Source organism: Bos indicus, chromosome 29 (genome assembly GCF_029378745.1).
Source record: "Bos indicus isolate NIAB-ARS_2022 breed Sahiwal x Tharparkar chromosome 29, NIAB-ARS_B.indTharparkar_mat_pri_1.0, whole genome shotgun sequence".
Classification (NCBI taxonomy): domain Eukaryota; kingdom Metazoa; phylum Chordata; class Mammalia; order Artiodactyla; family Bovidae; genus Bos; species Bos indicus.
In genome coordinates, this window is record NC_091788.1 from 50,937,154 (window position 1) to 50,949,785 (window position 12,632).

The window sequence follows — 12,632 nt, forward strand, 5'->3', positions numbered from 1 at the left end:
AGGCTGCCTCCCGACGCGGCAGCCACAAAGCCCGCGGTGGCTGGGAGCCCCCCCAACGGGGACAAGAGAGGAAACACAGCTCTGAAAACGGCGCCTTCCTCAACAGACATCAGAGGGCACGTTCTCAGGGCACTTGTATGAACAGGGAGCTCGCTCTAACCCGCTCACTACTGGACCCCAGGAGGTGGAGGCCCTGGATACCAGCCCGGGCTGGCAGGAGAGGTCCCCATGCAGCCGTCACCCAAAAATGACCACATTTTCCAAATCCAAAGCCAAGAGGAGACGTAGGAACTGACCGTGGACCCCAGATGACCGTCTGACAGTCTAACGACAGACACTGCGTCTGGGTCAGCCCACCCAGGACACCATCCCGGGTCCTGAACCTCGGGCACCAGGCGCCCCAAAGCTTGTGCAGGCGGGGCCCTCGGGAGGACCCACCACGGCGCTGGTGCTGGCCAGGGCGGGCTCGGGGCCCCCGTTGACATCGGCGCTTCTCTCCCGCTTGGCCTCCTCCAGGTCGGTCACGGTGCTTGGACCCTTCTTCTTCTTGAGCTTGGCCAGGATGGAGGACTCGCGCTCTGGAAAGGGGGGCATCTCCTCCAGGACAGTTGCCTGGTGGGAAAGGAGCCCAGGTCAGCAGGGCACAAAGCCCCACGGCCTCCAGCCCCTACCCAGGGCAGCCCAGGGATGGGGGCGGGGGGACGGCGGGACGGGGGGAACGGGGCAGGGACGACAGGGGGGAACGGGGCGGGGACGGCAGGGACCAGGTGGCCCAGGGATGGGGTGGAATTGGGGGAATGGCGGGGACAGGGGGGATGGGGGGATGGGGGAGGACGGGGGGATGGCGGGGACCAGGCAGCCCAGGAGTGAGGGGGAATGGGGGGGACGGGGGGATGGGGGATGATGGGGGGTGGGGTGGGGATGGGGGGACAGGGGGACAGGGCAGCCCGGGGATGGGGGGATGTGGGGATGGGGATGACAGGGGGTGATGGGGATGATGGGGGGGATGGGGATGACAGGGGGGGATGGGAAGGGGGGGATGGGGGGGTCGCACCAGGATATCGGTGCTGGCGACGGTGCTGAGCCGCAGGTACTCGACCGCACGCTGCTGCAGCTCCACGTCGGCATTCTTCAGCTGGCTGTCACTGCGCAGCACGTCCTGGATGGTGCCCTTCACCTCCGGGAAGAGGTTCACGAACTTGATGTAGGTGGACAAGAGAAGCGCCCTGGTGGGCACGCTGCACAGGTGGAACTTGGAGTGCAGAAGGTGGAACTGGGTCAGGGGGCTGCGGGGTGGAGGGGACACACGGGGCAGCGTTACCTCTCGTCTCACGCTGCACCGCGCCCGCCCTGCCTGAGCCCCGGGGATGGGTGAGCAGGGAGCGATGAGGAGCCCCACCCTCGCCAGGACCTGCACGTTTCCAGCTCCAGGCCAAGTACAGGCTCCTCCGAAACAGCGTCGGCCACTAGCCACACCTCCTTTCTCCCAGAATCCCCGCATTCTGCACAGTTGTCCTGAACGGACGTGCCCTCACTCTGGGCTGTCCAGGACTTCAAGACGTCAGCTGGCCTCAATCAGGCCTCAGGTGAGAGCTCGGGGCACAGGACCAGCACCTGGACACAGGGCTCTGGCCCCCGGGCGACTCACCTGGACCTTGGGTCTCCTGCTATCAAGTTCCCGAACTCCCCGAGGATGTAGCCACCAACTTTGACCAGGTTCTCGTGGCAGGCCGGGGCCTGCAGAGCCTGTGGAGGAGCACGCCCTGAACCCAGTGCCCAGAGCTCACGCACAGGCAGAGGCGGCATGGGCTCAGCCTCCAGAGAAAGCGGCTGAGCTGCGTGAGGACCCATGAGTGCGGCCCAGGGGCCTTCCCAGGGAGCCGGCGCTGCACATGGCCTCAGTCACCAGAACCTCCTGAGCCATCTGTCCCGCTTCCAACCACACTGCCCACCCCATCCCCCACTCCTGGCCACTTCAGCAGAGGGGTCAGCAGCAGGGGAGCCCCGGGGACAGGTCCACGGTCAATCCCACCCCTTCAACAAGAGCTGCTCCCAAAAATTATGGTTCAGACCCTGGACAGGGGCGGGGGCACATGGAGGCCAGTGGGAGCCCCCTGCCCTGGGCAGCTTGCCCAGGCAGCCTCTGGCCGACCGAGAGCACCTCACCCGGGGCAGCCGTGTGGGAATCAGGGAGACACAGCACTGAGACACGTGTGGAGGTGGACGCGGGCCCAGAGCTGGCAGGGAAGCAGGGAGGGCTGGCACACCTCGAACACCGTCTTGGCGGCGTAACCCTGCACGTCGTCCCGGTTGATGACGATCTGTATGACGCGGTACCACACCTCTTCACTCACGTAGTCGCCGGCAATGCGGATCAGGTTCAGGATGGTGTCCACATACCACGTGTAGTCCACGGCGTACTTCTCTGCCAGAATGGCCACCTTCAGCACCTGCAGGGCACAGCCGCCCAGGAAGGGACTCAGGAGGGTCTGAACCCGCACCAGAGCGCCCCCAGCTGCTCAAAGGAATCTTGAAAGTTTAAGGTTCCAGGACAGACGCGGAAGGACACGCCAAGCAGAACAAGTGAACCAGTGAGATGGATTCTGCAAGAGGCACAGTGGACCCCGCCCACCCCTCCGCACTCAGCTGCCCAGGACGCACCGCGCTCGCTGGCCTCCTGCTCCAACCAGTCCTTCTCACTTGCTCCCTATGCTCTGCTGCCCGGGGGTGCCTGCTCCGGGCTGTGGGAAGCAGGCCCCTCGCCTACGCAGGCACAGCCTCCGCTTGCACGGAGCCACCCTGGGCAGCATGGACAGTGCACCCAGAGCCCGGCCCTCTGGCAGGGCGGCCCTCACGCCCACCTTGCCCCGGCCTGACCTCCCGACCACGCCCCAGAGCCCTGTCCACCTGCTGTGAGCCTTCTCTGGCCTCCACATCGACCCTCCATAACGAGCCCAGAGGCCATCCTGGAGCACCTGCCCTGTCAATGCCCTCGGCGTCAAGTCCTCCAAGCCCAGAGCTGCCCCTAAAGCTGGACACTGGAGGCCCCTCACCGCCACACTGGCCCGAGTGCCTGCACGCCCCAACCTGCTCCCTTGGTGCTGAGCTCCCTGCCTCCGGAGCCTCTGCAGGGCAGGTGCAAAGTTAGGATCAGGGCCTCTGCAGAGTGACTCCAAAAAACTGGAGCTCTACTGAAAACGCTGATAAAAAAGCTGAACAAAGCACAGCACTCTCATCCAGCCCGTAGCAGACCCCATGAAGAAGCGCTTCAGCTCAGATGCAACCACAGAGGCCCTGATGACAGAGGCCCCAAGACTCACAATCTCTTCTCGGATGGAGTAATCCGCTGTCTCCAGGTAGCTCAGCATCTCAGCCACGATCTGCTGGGCGTTGCTGCGGTCGCACATGGCGTAGAGGAGGTCCACGGCCCGTTGCCGCACACTCACATCCCGCTCCGTCTGGGGGTGAGCACAGGAGCAGCAGCGTGAGGGGTGCTGGGCGGGCATGGGGGGCTCCCTCCGTCCCAGTGCCCCCTCGGAGCTCGCCCCCTCACCATCCAAGTCCAGTGTCCTGTGGAGCCCTAACCCCACGCACTAACCACTGCCCTGGCTCCTGCTCTGACAGGCCGGCTCATGCTCTGTCCCGGGATGGGGGGGCGGGGGCGGGTCAAAGGCCACCCACTGTGTGGTCACAGACTGGCCCCTTCTGCATCACCTGGGAGCCCGTCACCGTGCCGACTCCTGGCCCCACCCCAGACCCTGAGAAGCGAGGGCGCAGCCGCTCCACAGCACTGGACAGCGGGAGAGGCGCTGCCAAGAGCCGCCACGGCCCACACAGGCGGCTTTCTGATCCAGGCAGCGACTGCAAGAGACGCCACAACCACCCAGGCAGAATTCAAAATGCCAGAAAGCAAATTCCCAACCTTTGGAAGCCCTCACGTTCAAAACTCACACCAAAAATGCCCAGTAAGTCCACGTAAACCCCAAGGAACAGGGTGAGACCTGTTCCCAGCTCCAGCGTAGGACCCGGGCGGCAGCCGCGAGCTCCCCCGCCTGCCTCTGGTTTCCTAACGTGCACGACCAGTTGTGTCTGACCCTGAGGAAACCCTCCTGAAGCAGAAGATCCTGCTCTGGAATTTGAATTCCCTGGGAAAGCAAATATTCTTTTGCCAAGAGTGAGTTTTTTGCAGACATGGACAAAATATCTTATCCTTACACGAAAAGAACAGTTTCACTGACCTCAGCTTGTCTTTCTTTTTTTGGTTTGAACCGACCTCAACTTTTATTGCAGGTCTGCCCACGTGCCAGACCCCCGGGAGCTGCCCGTGGGCACAGCCTCTCAGGGCAAAGCGCAGAACCACCCAGGGACCCACGCACCCGAGCAGACCGCCCCGGGGCCGAGCATGTAGGACCCCGGAACCCACGAGTAGCTCCCACCCAGCCTGAGACACGGGACAGTGCGCTTGCCTTCAGGGCGTTGATGACCGTCTCGATGTGCGTCTTCACGGCCTCGTGGGAGAACTCGGAGCTGGCCAGCGTGCACATGCTCTCCAGGGCCAGGTAGCGCAGGTTGGTCTCCCGGTGCTGCAGGAACTGGCCCAGCTGGTTACAGGCCCGGACCAGCAGGTTCGGCTCGCTGCACAGACGGGAGAGACAGGTGGGCAGGGGTCCCCCGCTCGGCCAGGGCTGCCGTCACAGCCACCACGGCCTCCCAGGACACAAGGCCTAACGCTCACTTTGGTCAGTACCACACGAGGACCCCCAGCGCGTTTCTCAGTGCATCCACGGGACCCGCCTCCAGAGGGCCAAGGCTGGCCAGCAACCTGAGCCTCCACACCAAACTGGCCAGGGGACCCCAGTTTTCATCATGCCTTGACCAGAGGTGACACGCTCAGCCAGAGAACCTGCCTGTTTCATCCCCTAACAGTGGGATGAAAGCCCCGACGTGGAGAAGGTAAACGCAGGTGGAGATGGTACACAGAGGTCACTGGTGTTCAAGCGCCAGCTCCACGCACCCCAGGGTTTGGGGGGGTGGTCTTTGCTCGCTTTTCATTCTGTCCTCGTGACGTCTGCGCCCTTCCGACACAGCCGAGACTGGTGCACCCCCCAGCAGGGGAGCTGGCTAACAGTGCCCAGTCCGTGGAACCATGGCACTCTGGTGGGTGCACCTGCTGGGACCTGGAGACACCCCCACCCCACCCAGCGCGGCCCGCACACACCTTCCTGCCACAGCCTTGACCCACGCAGCCCGTGGGACACACGCTCACACGGGTTCCTGGGTGGCCCTGGGAGCGGCTGGCTGGGTGGGATGCCCAGGAGCAGGGGGAGCCCCCGGGGGAGGCGAGAGCAGGGCACCCAGCTGTGTGTGGAGGGCGGAGGCTGAGCGCGGCCCACCTGTCGTGGTGGATGACCAGGCTGAGCGCGAGGCCCACAGCACCCAGCTGTGTGTGGAGCGTGGAGGCTGAGCGCGGCCCACCTGTCAGCACCCAGCTGTGTGTGGAGGGGGGAGGCTGAGCGCGGCCCACCTGTCGTGGTGCATGACCATGTGGAGGGGGGAGGCTGAGCGCGGCCCACCTGTCGTGGTGCGTGACCATGTGGAGGGGGGAGGCTGAGCGGGGCCCACCTGTCGTGGTGCGTGACCAGGCTGATGGCCTCGAAGAGCACGGCGTTCTTGGCGTTGGAGTGCTGCACCTTCTTGGACTTGGGCGGCTCCTGGGCTTTGTTGAGAATCGCCTCCAGGCACTCGGTCAGGCGGCCACGCACTGCAGGGTCTTCTGGGCAAAACAGACAGCCGTTGGCGGCTCCCCGCGGCCCGCCCTGCCCCAGCCCCAGTAACCCTCGCCTCAGCCTCTCAGAAGGCCAAGGTCCCAACTCAAACCCTGAGGCTGCTTAAGTCAGAGGATCTGACGGCCAAGATAACATTTTAACACAAGTAAGAGACGCAAGTTTTTGCTGAAATATAGATTATATAAGTTGAGGAAAATAAATCTCAGTGACGTGCACAAAAAACACCTGATATGGAAGTTTGGGGGGATGGGTAGGAATGAAAGGTTTCTCCCCACTACCTGCTATCACCACAAGAAACAGAGAAAACACACGAAGAGCAACAAAAACAGAAGGGAAATTTTAAAATTTTAGTCAAAGCAGACCAAGAAAGACTAAGAAAGTAATAGAAACGTGAGAACTCCAGAAACTGCCGTGGCACTGCATTTAAAGCGCCTGTCTAACGACCACTCAGGGCGGGCCGGGCCCCCAGGCGCCGGGCGGGGGGCGGCAGGGTCCCCGAAGCCGCCAGGGGTGGGACAGGGCTGAAAGCGGGAGGAGACACCGAGACCCACCCCCAGGGGCTCCAAGTCGCCCCAGCCTGGGAGTCAGAAGGCAGCGGTCAGTTCCACCGAGAGAACGACTGCCCTGCGCGGGGGTGGAGGCCCACCGGCTGGAGGGGTGAGGCCTCATGAGCCCCGCGCCTACTCAGCTCTGCTGCAGGGTGAGCAGCTCACACTTTAATATAAAAAACACTCAGGACACAAAGTGACTTGAATTTAACAGACATACCCTGTACAAAAACAAATGAAGGCTAAAGTGTGGAGGTTACAACAAGAAAGCCATCTTTGTAGAAGGCAATTTGGAAGTGTGCAACAGGAACTCTCATGAGCGTTCTCGAACCAGTGATTCTAGTTACTTGCCATATTTTAGAATAAAACAAACATAACAATATCCATGACACGCACTTTAAAGTAACACAAACTTAACAATTTTGGATGTGAAGTTTCAACTGGTTTCAAGAATTATTTTAAAAGACTGTTTCAAAAACCCACAAGGATCTGATCCTACATGTACATAATACACAGAAGCAGAGCTCATCCCAGCCGTAATGAAGTGAGCGTCCTCGACTAGCTGCTCCAGGAAAGCCAAGAGCTGTGAGAGCATCAGAGAGACCCGGAGGACCGGAGCCGGGGCCAGGAGAGCGAAAGGTGACTTGTTAAGACTGCGTGTGTGCACGTATGCTCAGTCGCTCAACCCAAAACCTAACGCTCAAAGGCCGCAGCAAGCCCTGCCCCAGGCTCTGTGCTCGGCTGTTACCTGGGGGCGGGTAGCACTGCAGGAGCCGCAGGAGCTTGACCGACAGCCAGGGGGCCGGGACAAAGTAGTAGGTGTAATCCTGAAGGTCCGTGGAGGCTGACGTCACGATCTGCGAGAAAGCACAGCAAGATGAGATGCGGGGCTGGAGTCCCCAAGAGCCCCATGCCGTGTGCTAAGAACAGACACGCTTGTCCAGGTCTGAGGAACAGGAGCGCAGCCCCCAGCCCCAGAAGAGCCACTGCACAAGGACACCCCCGCCCCAAGGGACACAGGCCTGCGGGCACCCCGCCCTCAGGACCCAGGTCTCCAGAGCCTGGGCAGGGAGCCCCACCTTTCCCGACTGGCCCCACGCCCCACCATCCTCAGGGCCGGCCCGAGAGCACAGGGTCTCCACTCTCACCCCCACCACCTGCGCCCCGGGGTCTGGGCAGATGACACACCGCACCCCGTGCACACACCCGCAAACCCACTACACGTGCCCCCAGACCCCACGGCTGGGGCTCGGAGTGGCTCCCCTCACAGGCTCGGCCATGACACCAGGTCACCTGAGAGGGGGGAGCTCCAGGCTGGGCAGAGCAGTGGGGGGCCCAGCAGGAGCAGCCAGTGGGCAGGCGCACGGAGCAGGCCCGACCACGCCGCCAGGGACACAGCCGGCCACCCAAGGCTGCCTTTCCAGTGCCCCTCAGGCAGCTAAACCAGGCTCAGAGTTAAACTTAGAGCATTAAATGCACTTATGTGAAACAAATACAAAAACAAAAGTATTGGAGAATTAATCTCAAGGGTTTGGAAGAGACTAGCAAATTAGCCCAAAGATAGTGGAGGAAAGAAAACAATAAAGATACAAGCAGAAAGTAATAAGGTACAGAAACCAAAACAGGACCAATAAAGTCAAAAGAAACTCTTTCACACTTGATGAGCTACATCCAGCACCACAAAAGGGCAAATACCCAACACAAAACGAGGACGGGAGGCCACAGCGCAGGGCAGCAAGGGACTTTCTGCCCAAACACCTGAGCGTTCGTGCAAGTTAGCAAGCGGTTAAGAAAATGCCACTTAACAAAACAAAATCTGAGGCCTCATCACTTACTACATAAACTGAATCCATAATTAGCGGTCGCCCCACAAAGAAAATCCTTCGTTCACATGGCTTCACCAGTTAATTAATAAAATTGTTAGCAAAGATATAACAAGGAATTTCCTTAATGTGGCAAAGGACACGGATGTGGACGAAACCTGCCGATGTCATACGTGACAGCGAGACATCAAAGGCTTCCCTCCAACGTAAAAAACACACCGACCACCTCTCACATTCAGCGCTGCGGGGCACGCCCGAGCCGGAGACCAATCACCTCTCACATTCAGCGCTGCGGGGCAGGCCCGAGCTGGAGACCAATCACCTCTCACATTCAGCACTGCGGGGCAGGCCCGAGCTGGAGCAATAAAGCAGAAAGTACAAATAAACATGCACCAGGAAAGGAAAGAAGCGGTCACTGTCCACAGAACACGTGATGGAAGACAAAGGTGATCCAAAGCAACCTACATATAAACCGCCAGGTCTGACAGGTGAGTTTGGCAAAGTCGCCAACATCAAGAGCAGTAAGTATACAAAGTCCACCTGCACAAACCAACACAGACTTTTATGATAACATTTTTAAGGTGTCACTGAGAAGAGCGTTTTTAAAATAAAGTATATAAAGATAAGTTAAACAAAAATAAAAGAACCTCTTCTTGAAAAGCTATGAAACATATTTGACAGAAATTAAAGACTAAGTAAATAGATACACCGTGGCCACAGACTCAAAACCTTAATACTGCAAAGATCTGAATTCTCCTGAAACTACAGATAAAGGTAGCCCCGTTGGGACTCTGGGGATGGGGCTCACTGGTGTTACTGGACATCAAATTAACCCAAAGTCACATCACTGGCGCCAAGATACACAGAGAACCAGAGGGGCTCAGCACAGACAGCGGCATCTGTGCGAGGGCAGGTTACTTTACTGCAAAACCAGGGTGTGCGGAGGGAGGGGCCTTCGCAGCGGTGCTGGGATGACGACACGACGCAAGAAAAGGCCCCACCACAACGTGATGCGGCTCAGCGGGACTGTCGACCTGCAGTGCGCCCTCAGAAGAGGGACAGACCACACGTTTGGGGACACGAGGCATTAACCCCAGAGGAAGCATGAGGAAGCCTGACTACATTCAAACGTGGCGTTTCTGATCAGAGAAGACTTCACCAGAGAGTGAGGTGGCAAGGCACAGAGCAGGCTGAGACTTTTAAACACAGAGCAGGCTGAACCACAGAAAGTTGCTGTCATATTTGTAAATCAGTAATGGTTAAATTTTCCAGTTTACTGTGATCCACACAGTCAAAGGCTTTGGCATAACCAATAAAGAAGAAATAGATGTTTTTCTGGAACTCCTTGCTTTTTCGATGATCCAGTGGATGCTGGCAATTTGATCTCTGGTTCCTCTCCCTTTTCTAAAACCAGCTTGAACATCTGGAAGTTCACAGTTGACATATTACTGAAGCCTGGCTTGGAGAATTTTGAGCATTACTTTACTAGCGTGTGAGATGAGTGCAATTGTGCGATAGTTTGAGCATTCTTTGGCATTGCCTTTCTTTGGGATTGGAATGAAAACTGACCTTTTCCAGTCCTGTGGCCACTGCTGAGTTTTCCAAATGTGCTGGCATATTGAGTGCAGCACTTTGACAGCATCATCTTTCAGGATTTGAAATAGCTCAACTGGAATTCCATCACCTCCACTAGCTTTGTTCGTAGTGATGCTTTCTTGACTTCACATTCCAGGATATCTAGCTCTAGGTGAGTGATCACACCATCGTGATTATCTGGGTCATGAAGATCATTTTTGTACAGTTCTTCTGTGTATTCTTGCCATCTCTTCTTAGTATCTTCTGCTTCTGTTAGCTCCATACCATTTCTGTCCTTTATCAAGCCCATCTTTGCATGAAATGTTCCCTTGTATCTCTAATTTTCTTGAAGAGATCTCCAGTCTTTCCCATTCTGTTGTTTCCCTCTATTTCTTTGCATTGATCACTGAGGAAGGCTTTCTTATCTCTCCTTACTATTCTTTGGAACTCTGCATTCAGATGCTTATATCTTTCCTTTTCTCCTTTGCTTTTTGCTTCTCTTCTTTTCACAGCTCTTTGTAATCCCTCCCCAGACAGTCATTTTGCTTTTTTGCATTTCTTTTCTATGGGAATGGTCTTGATCCCTGTCTCCTGTACAATGTCACGAACCTCATTCCATAGTTCATCAGGCACTCTATCAGATCTAGGCCCTTAAATCTATTTCTCACTTCCACTGTATAATCATAAGGGATGTGATCTAGGTCATACCTGAATGGTCTAGTGGTTTTCCCTACTTTCTTCAATTTCAGTCTGAATTTGGCAATAAGGAGTTCATGGTCTGAGCCACAGTCAGCTCCTGGTCTTGTTTTTGCTGACTGTATAGAGCTTCTCCATCTTTGGCTGCAAAGAATATAATCAATCTGATTTCGGTGTTGACCATCTGGTGATGTCCATGTATAGAGTCTTCTCCGTGTTGTTGGAAGAGGGTGTTTGTTATGACCAGTGCATTTTCTTGGCAAAACTCTATTAGCCTTTGCCCTATTTCATTCCATATTCCAAGGCCAAATCTGCCTGTTACTCCAGGTGTTTCTTGACTTCCTACTTTTGCATTCCAGTCCCCTATAATGAAAAGGACATCTTTGTTGGGTGTTAGTTCTAAAAGGTCTTGTAGGTTTTCACAGAACTGTTCAACTTCAGCTTCTTCAGCGTTACTGGTTGGGGCATAGACCTGGATTACTGTGATATTGAATGGTTTACCTTGGAAACCAAAGGAACATTTCATGCAAAGTTGAGCTCGATAAAGGACAGAAATGGTATGGAGCTAACAGAAGCAGAAGATATTAAGAAGAGATGGCAAGAATACACAGAAGAACTGTACAAAAAAGATCTTCACGACCCAGATGATCACGATGGTGTGATCACTGACCAAGAGCCAGACATCCTAGAATGTGAAGTCAAGTGGGCCTTAGAAAGCATCACTACGAACAAAGCTAGTGGAGGTGATGGAATTCCAGTTGAGCTATTCCAAATCCTGAAAGATGATGCTGTCAAAGTGCTGCACTCAATATGCCAGCACATTTGGAAAACTCAGCAGTGGCCACAGGACTGGAAAAGGTCAGTTTTCATTCCAATCCCAAAGAAAGGCAATGCCAAAGAATGCTCAAACTACCACACAATTGCACTCATCTCACACGCTAGTAAAGTAATGCTTAAAATTCTCCAAGCCAGGCTTCAGCAATATGTGAACCGTGAACTTCCTGATGTTCAAGCTCGTTTTAGAAAAGGCAGAGGAACCAGAGATCAAATTGCCAACATCCGCTGGATCATCGAAAAAGCAAGAGAGTTCCAGAAAAACATCTATTTCTGCTTTATTGACTATACCAAAGCCTTTGACTGTGTGGATCACAATAAACTGTGGAAAATTCTGAAAGAGATGGAAATACCAGACCACCTGATCTGCCTCTTGAGAAATTTGTATGCAGGTCAGGAAGCAACAGTTAGAACTGGACATGGAACAACAGACTGGTTCCAAATAGGAAAAGGAGTTCGTCAAGGCTGTATATTGTCACCCTGTTTATTTAACTTATACACAGAATACATCATGAGAAACGCTGGACTGGAAGAAGCACAAGCTGGAATCAAGATTGCCAGGAGAAATATGAGTAACCTCAGATATGCAGATGACACCACCCTCATGGCAGAAAGTGAAGAGGAACTCAAAAGCCTCTTGATGAAAGTGAAAGTGGAGAGTGAAAAGTTGGCTTAAAGCTCAACATTCAGAAAACGAAGATCATGGCATCCGGTCCTACCACTTCATGGGAAATAGATGGGAAAACGGTGGAAACAGTGTCAGACTTTATTTTTCTGGGCTCCAAAATCACTACAGATGGTGACTGCAGCCATGAAATTAAAAGACGCTTACTCCTTGGAAGGAAAGTTATGACCAACCTAGATAGCATGTTCAAAAGCAGAGACATTACTTTGCCAACAAAGGTCCATCTAGTCAAGGCTATGATTTTTCTAGTGGTCATGTACGGATGTGAGAGTTGGACTGTGAAGAAAGCTGAGCGCCGAAGAATCGATGCTTTTGAACTGTGGTGTTGGAGAAGACTCTTGAGAGTCCCTTGGACTGCAAGGAGATCCAACCAGTCCATCCTAAAGGAGATCAGTCCTGGGTGTTCACTGGAAGGACTGAGGCTAAAGCTGAAACTCCAATACTTTGGCCACCTCATGCGAAGAGCTGACTCATTGGAAAAGACCCTGATGCTGGGAGGGATTGGGGGCAGGAGGAGAAGGGGACGATAGAGGATGAGATGGCTGGATGGCATCACCGACTCGACGGACGTGAGTTTGAGTAGACTCCGGGAGTTGGTGATGGACAGGGAGGCCTGGCGTGCTGGGATTCATGGGGTCACAAAGAGTCGGACATGACTGAGTGACTGAACTAAACTGAATGGTTT

At 55.3% G+C, this 12,632-nt stretch overlaps 1 protein-coding gene across 1 annotated transcript in view; it reads right to left on the bottom strand.

The window, feature by feature from the left end:
* The window catches only part of AP2A2 (adaptor related protein complex 2 subunit alpha 2), a 67,390-nt gene that overhangs the window by 11,267 nt on the left and 43,491 nt on the right, over window positions 1-12,632 (bottom strand). Inside the window, exons 7-14 of the mRNA XM_070782783.1 lie at window positions 7,083-7,191; window positions 5,623-5,773; window positions 4,467-4,635; window positions 3,321-3,458; window positions 2,268-2,450; window positions 1,649-1,746; window positions 1,055-1,286; window positions 439-612 (exon numbers count right to left, since the gene is read on the bottom strand). Coding sequence (XP_070638884.1) covers window positions 439-612; window positions 1,055-1,286; window positions 1,649-1,746; window positions 2,268-2,450; window positions 3,321-3,458; window positions 4,467-4,635; window positions 5,623-5,773; window positions 7,083-7,191 — 1,254 coding nt within the window. The remainder of the gene's footprint in view (window positions 1-438; window positions 613-1,054; window positions 1,287-1,648; window positions 1,747-2,267; window positions 2,451-3,320; window positions 3,459-4,466; window positions 4,636-5,622; window positions 5,774-7,082; window positions 7,192-12,632) is intronic.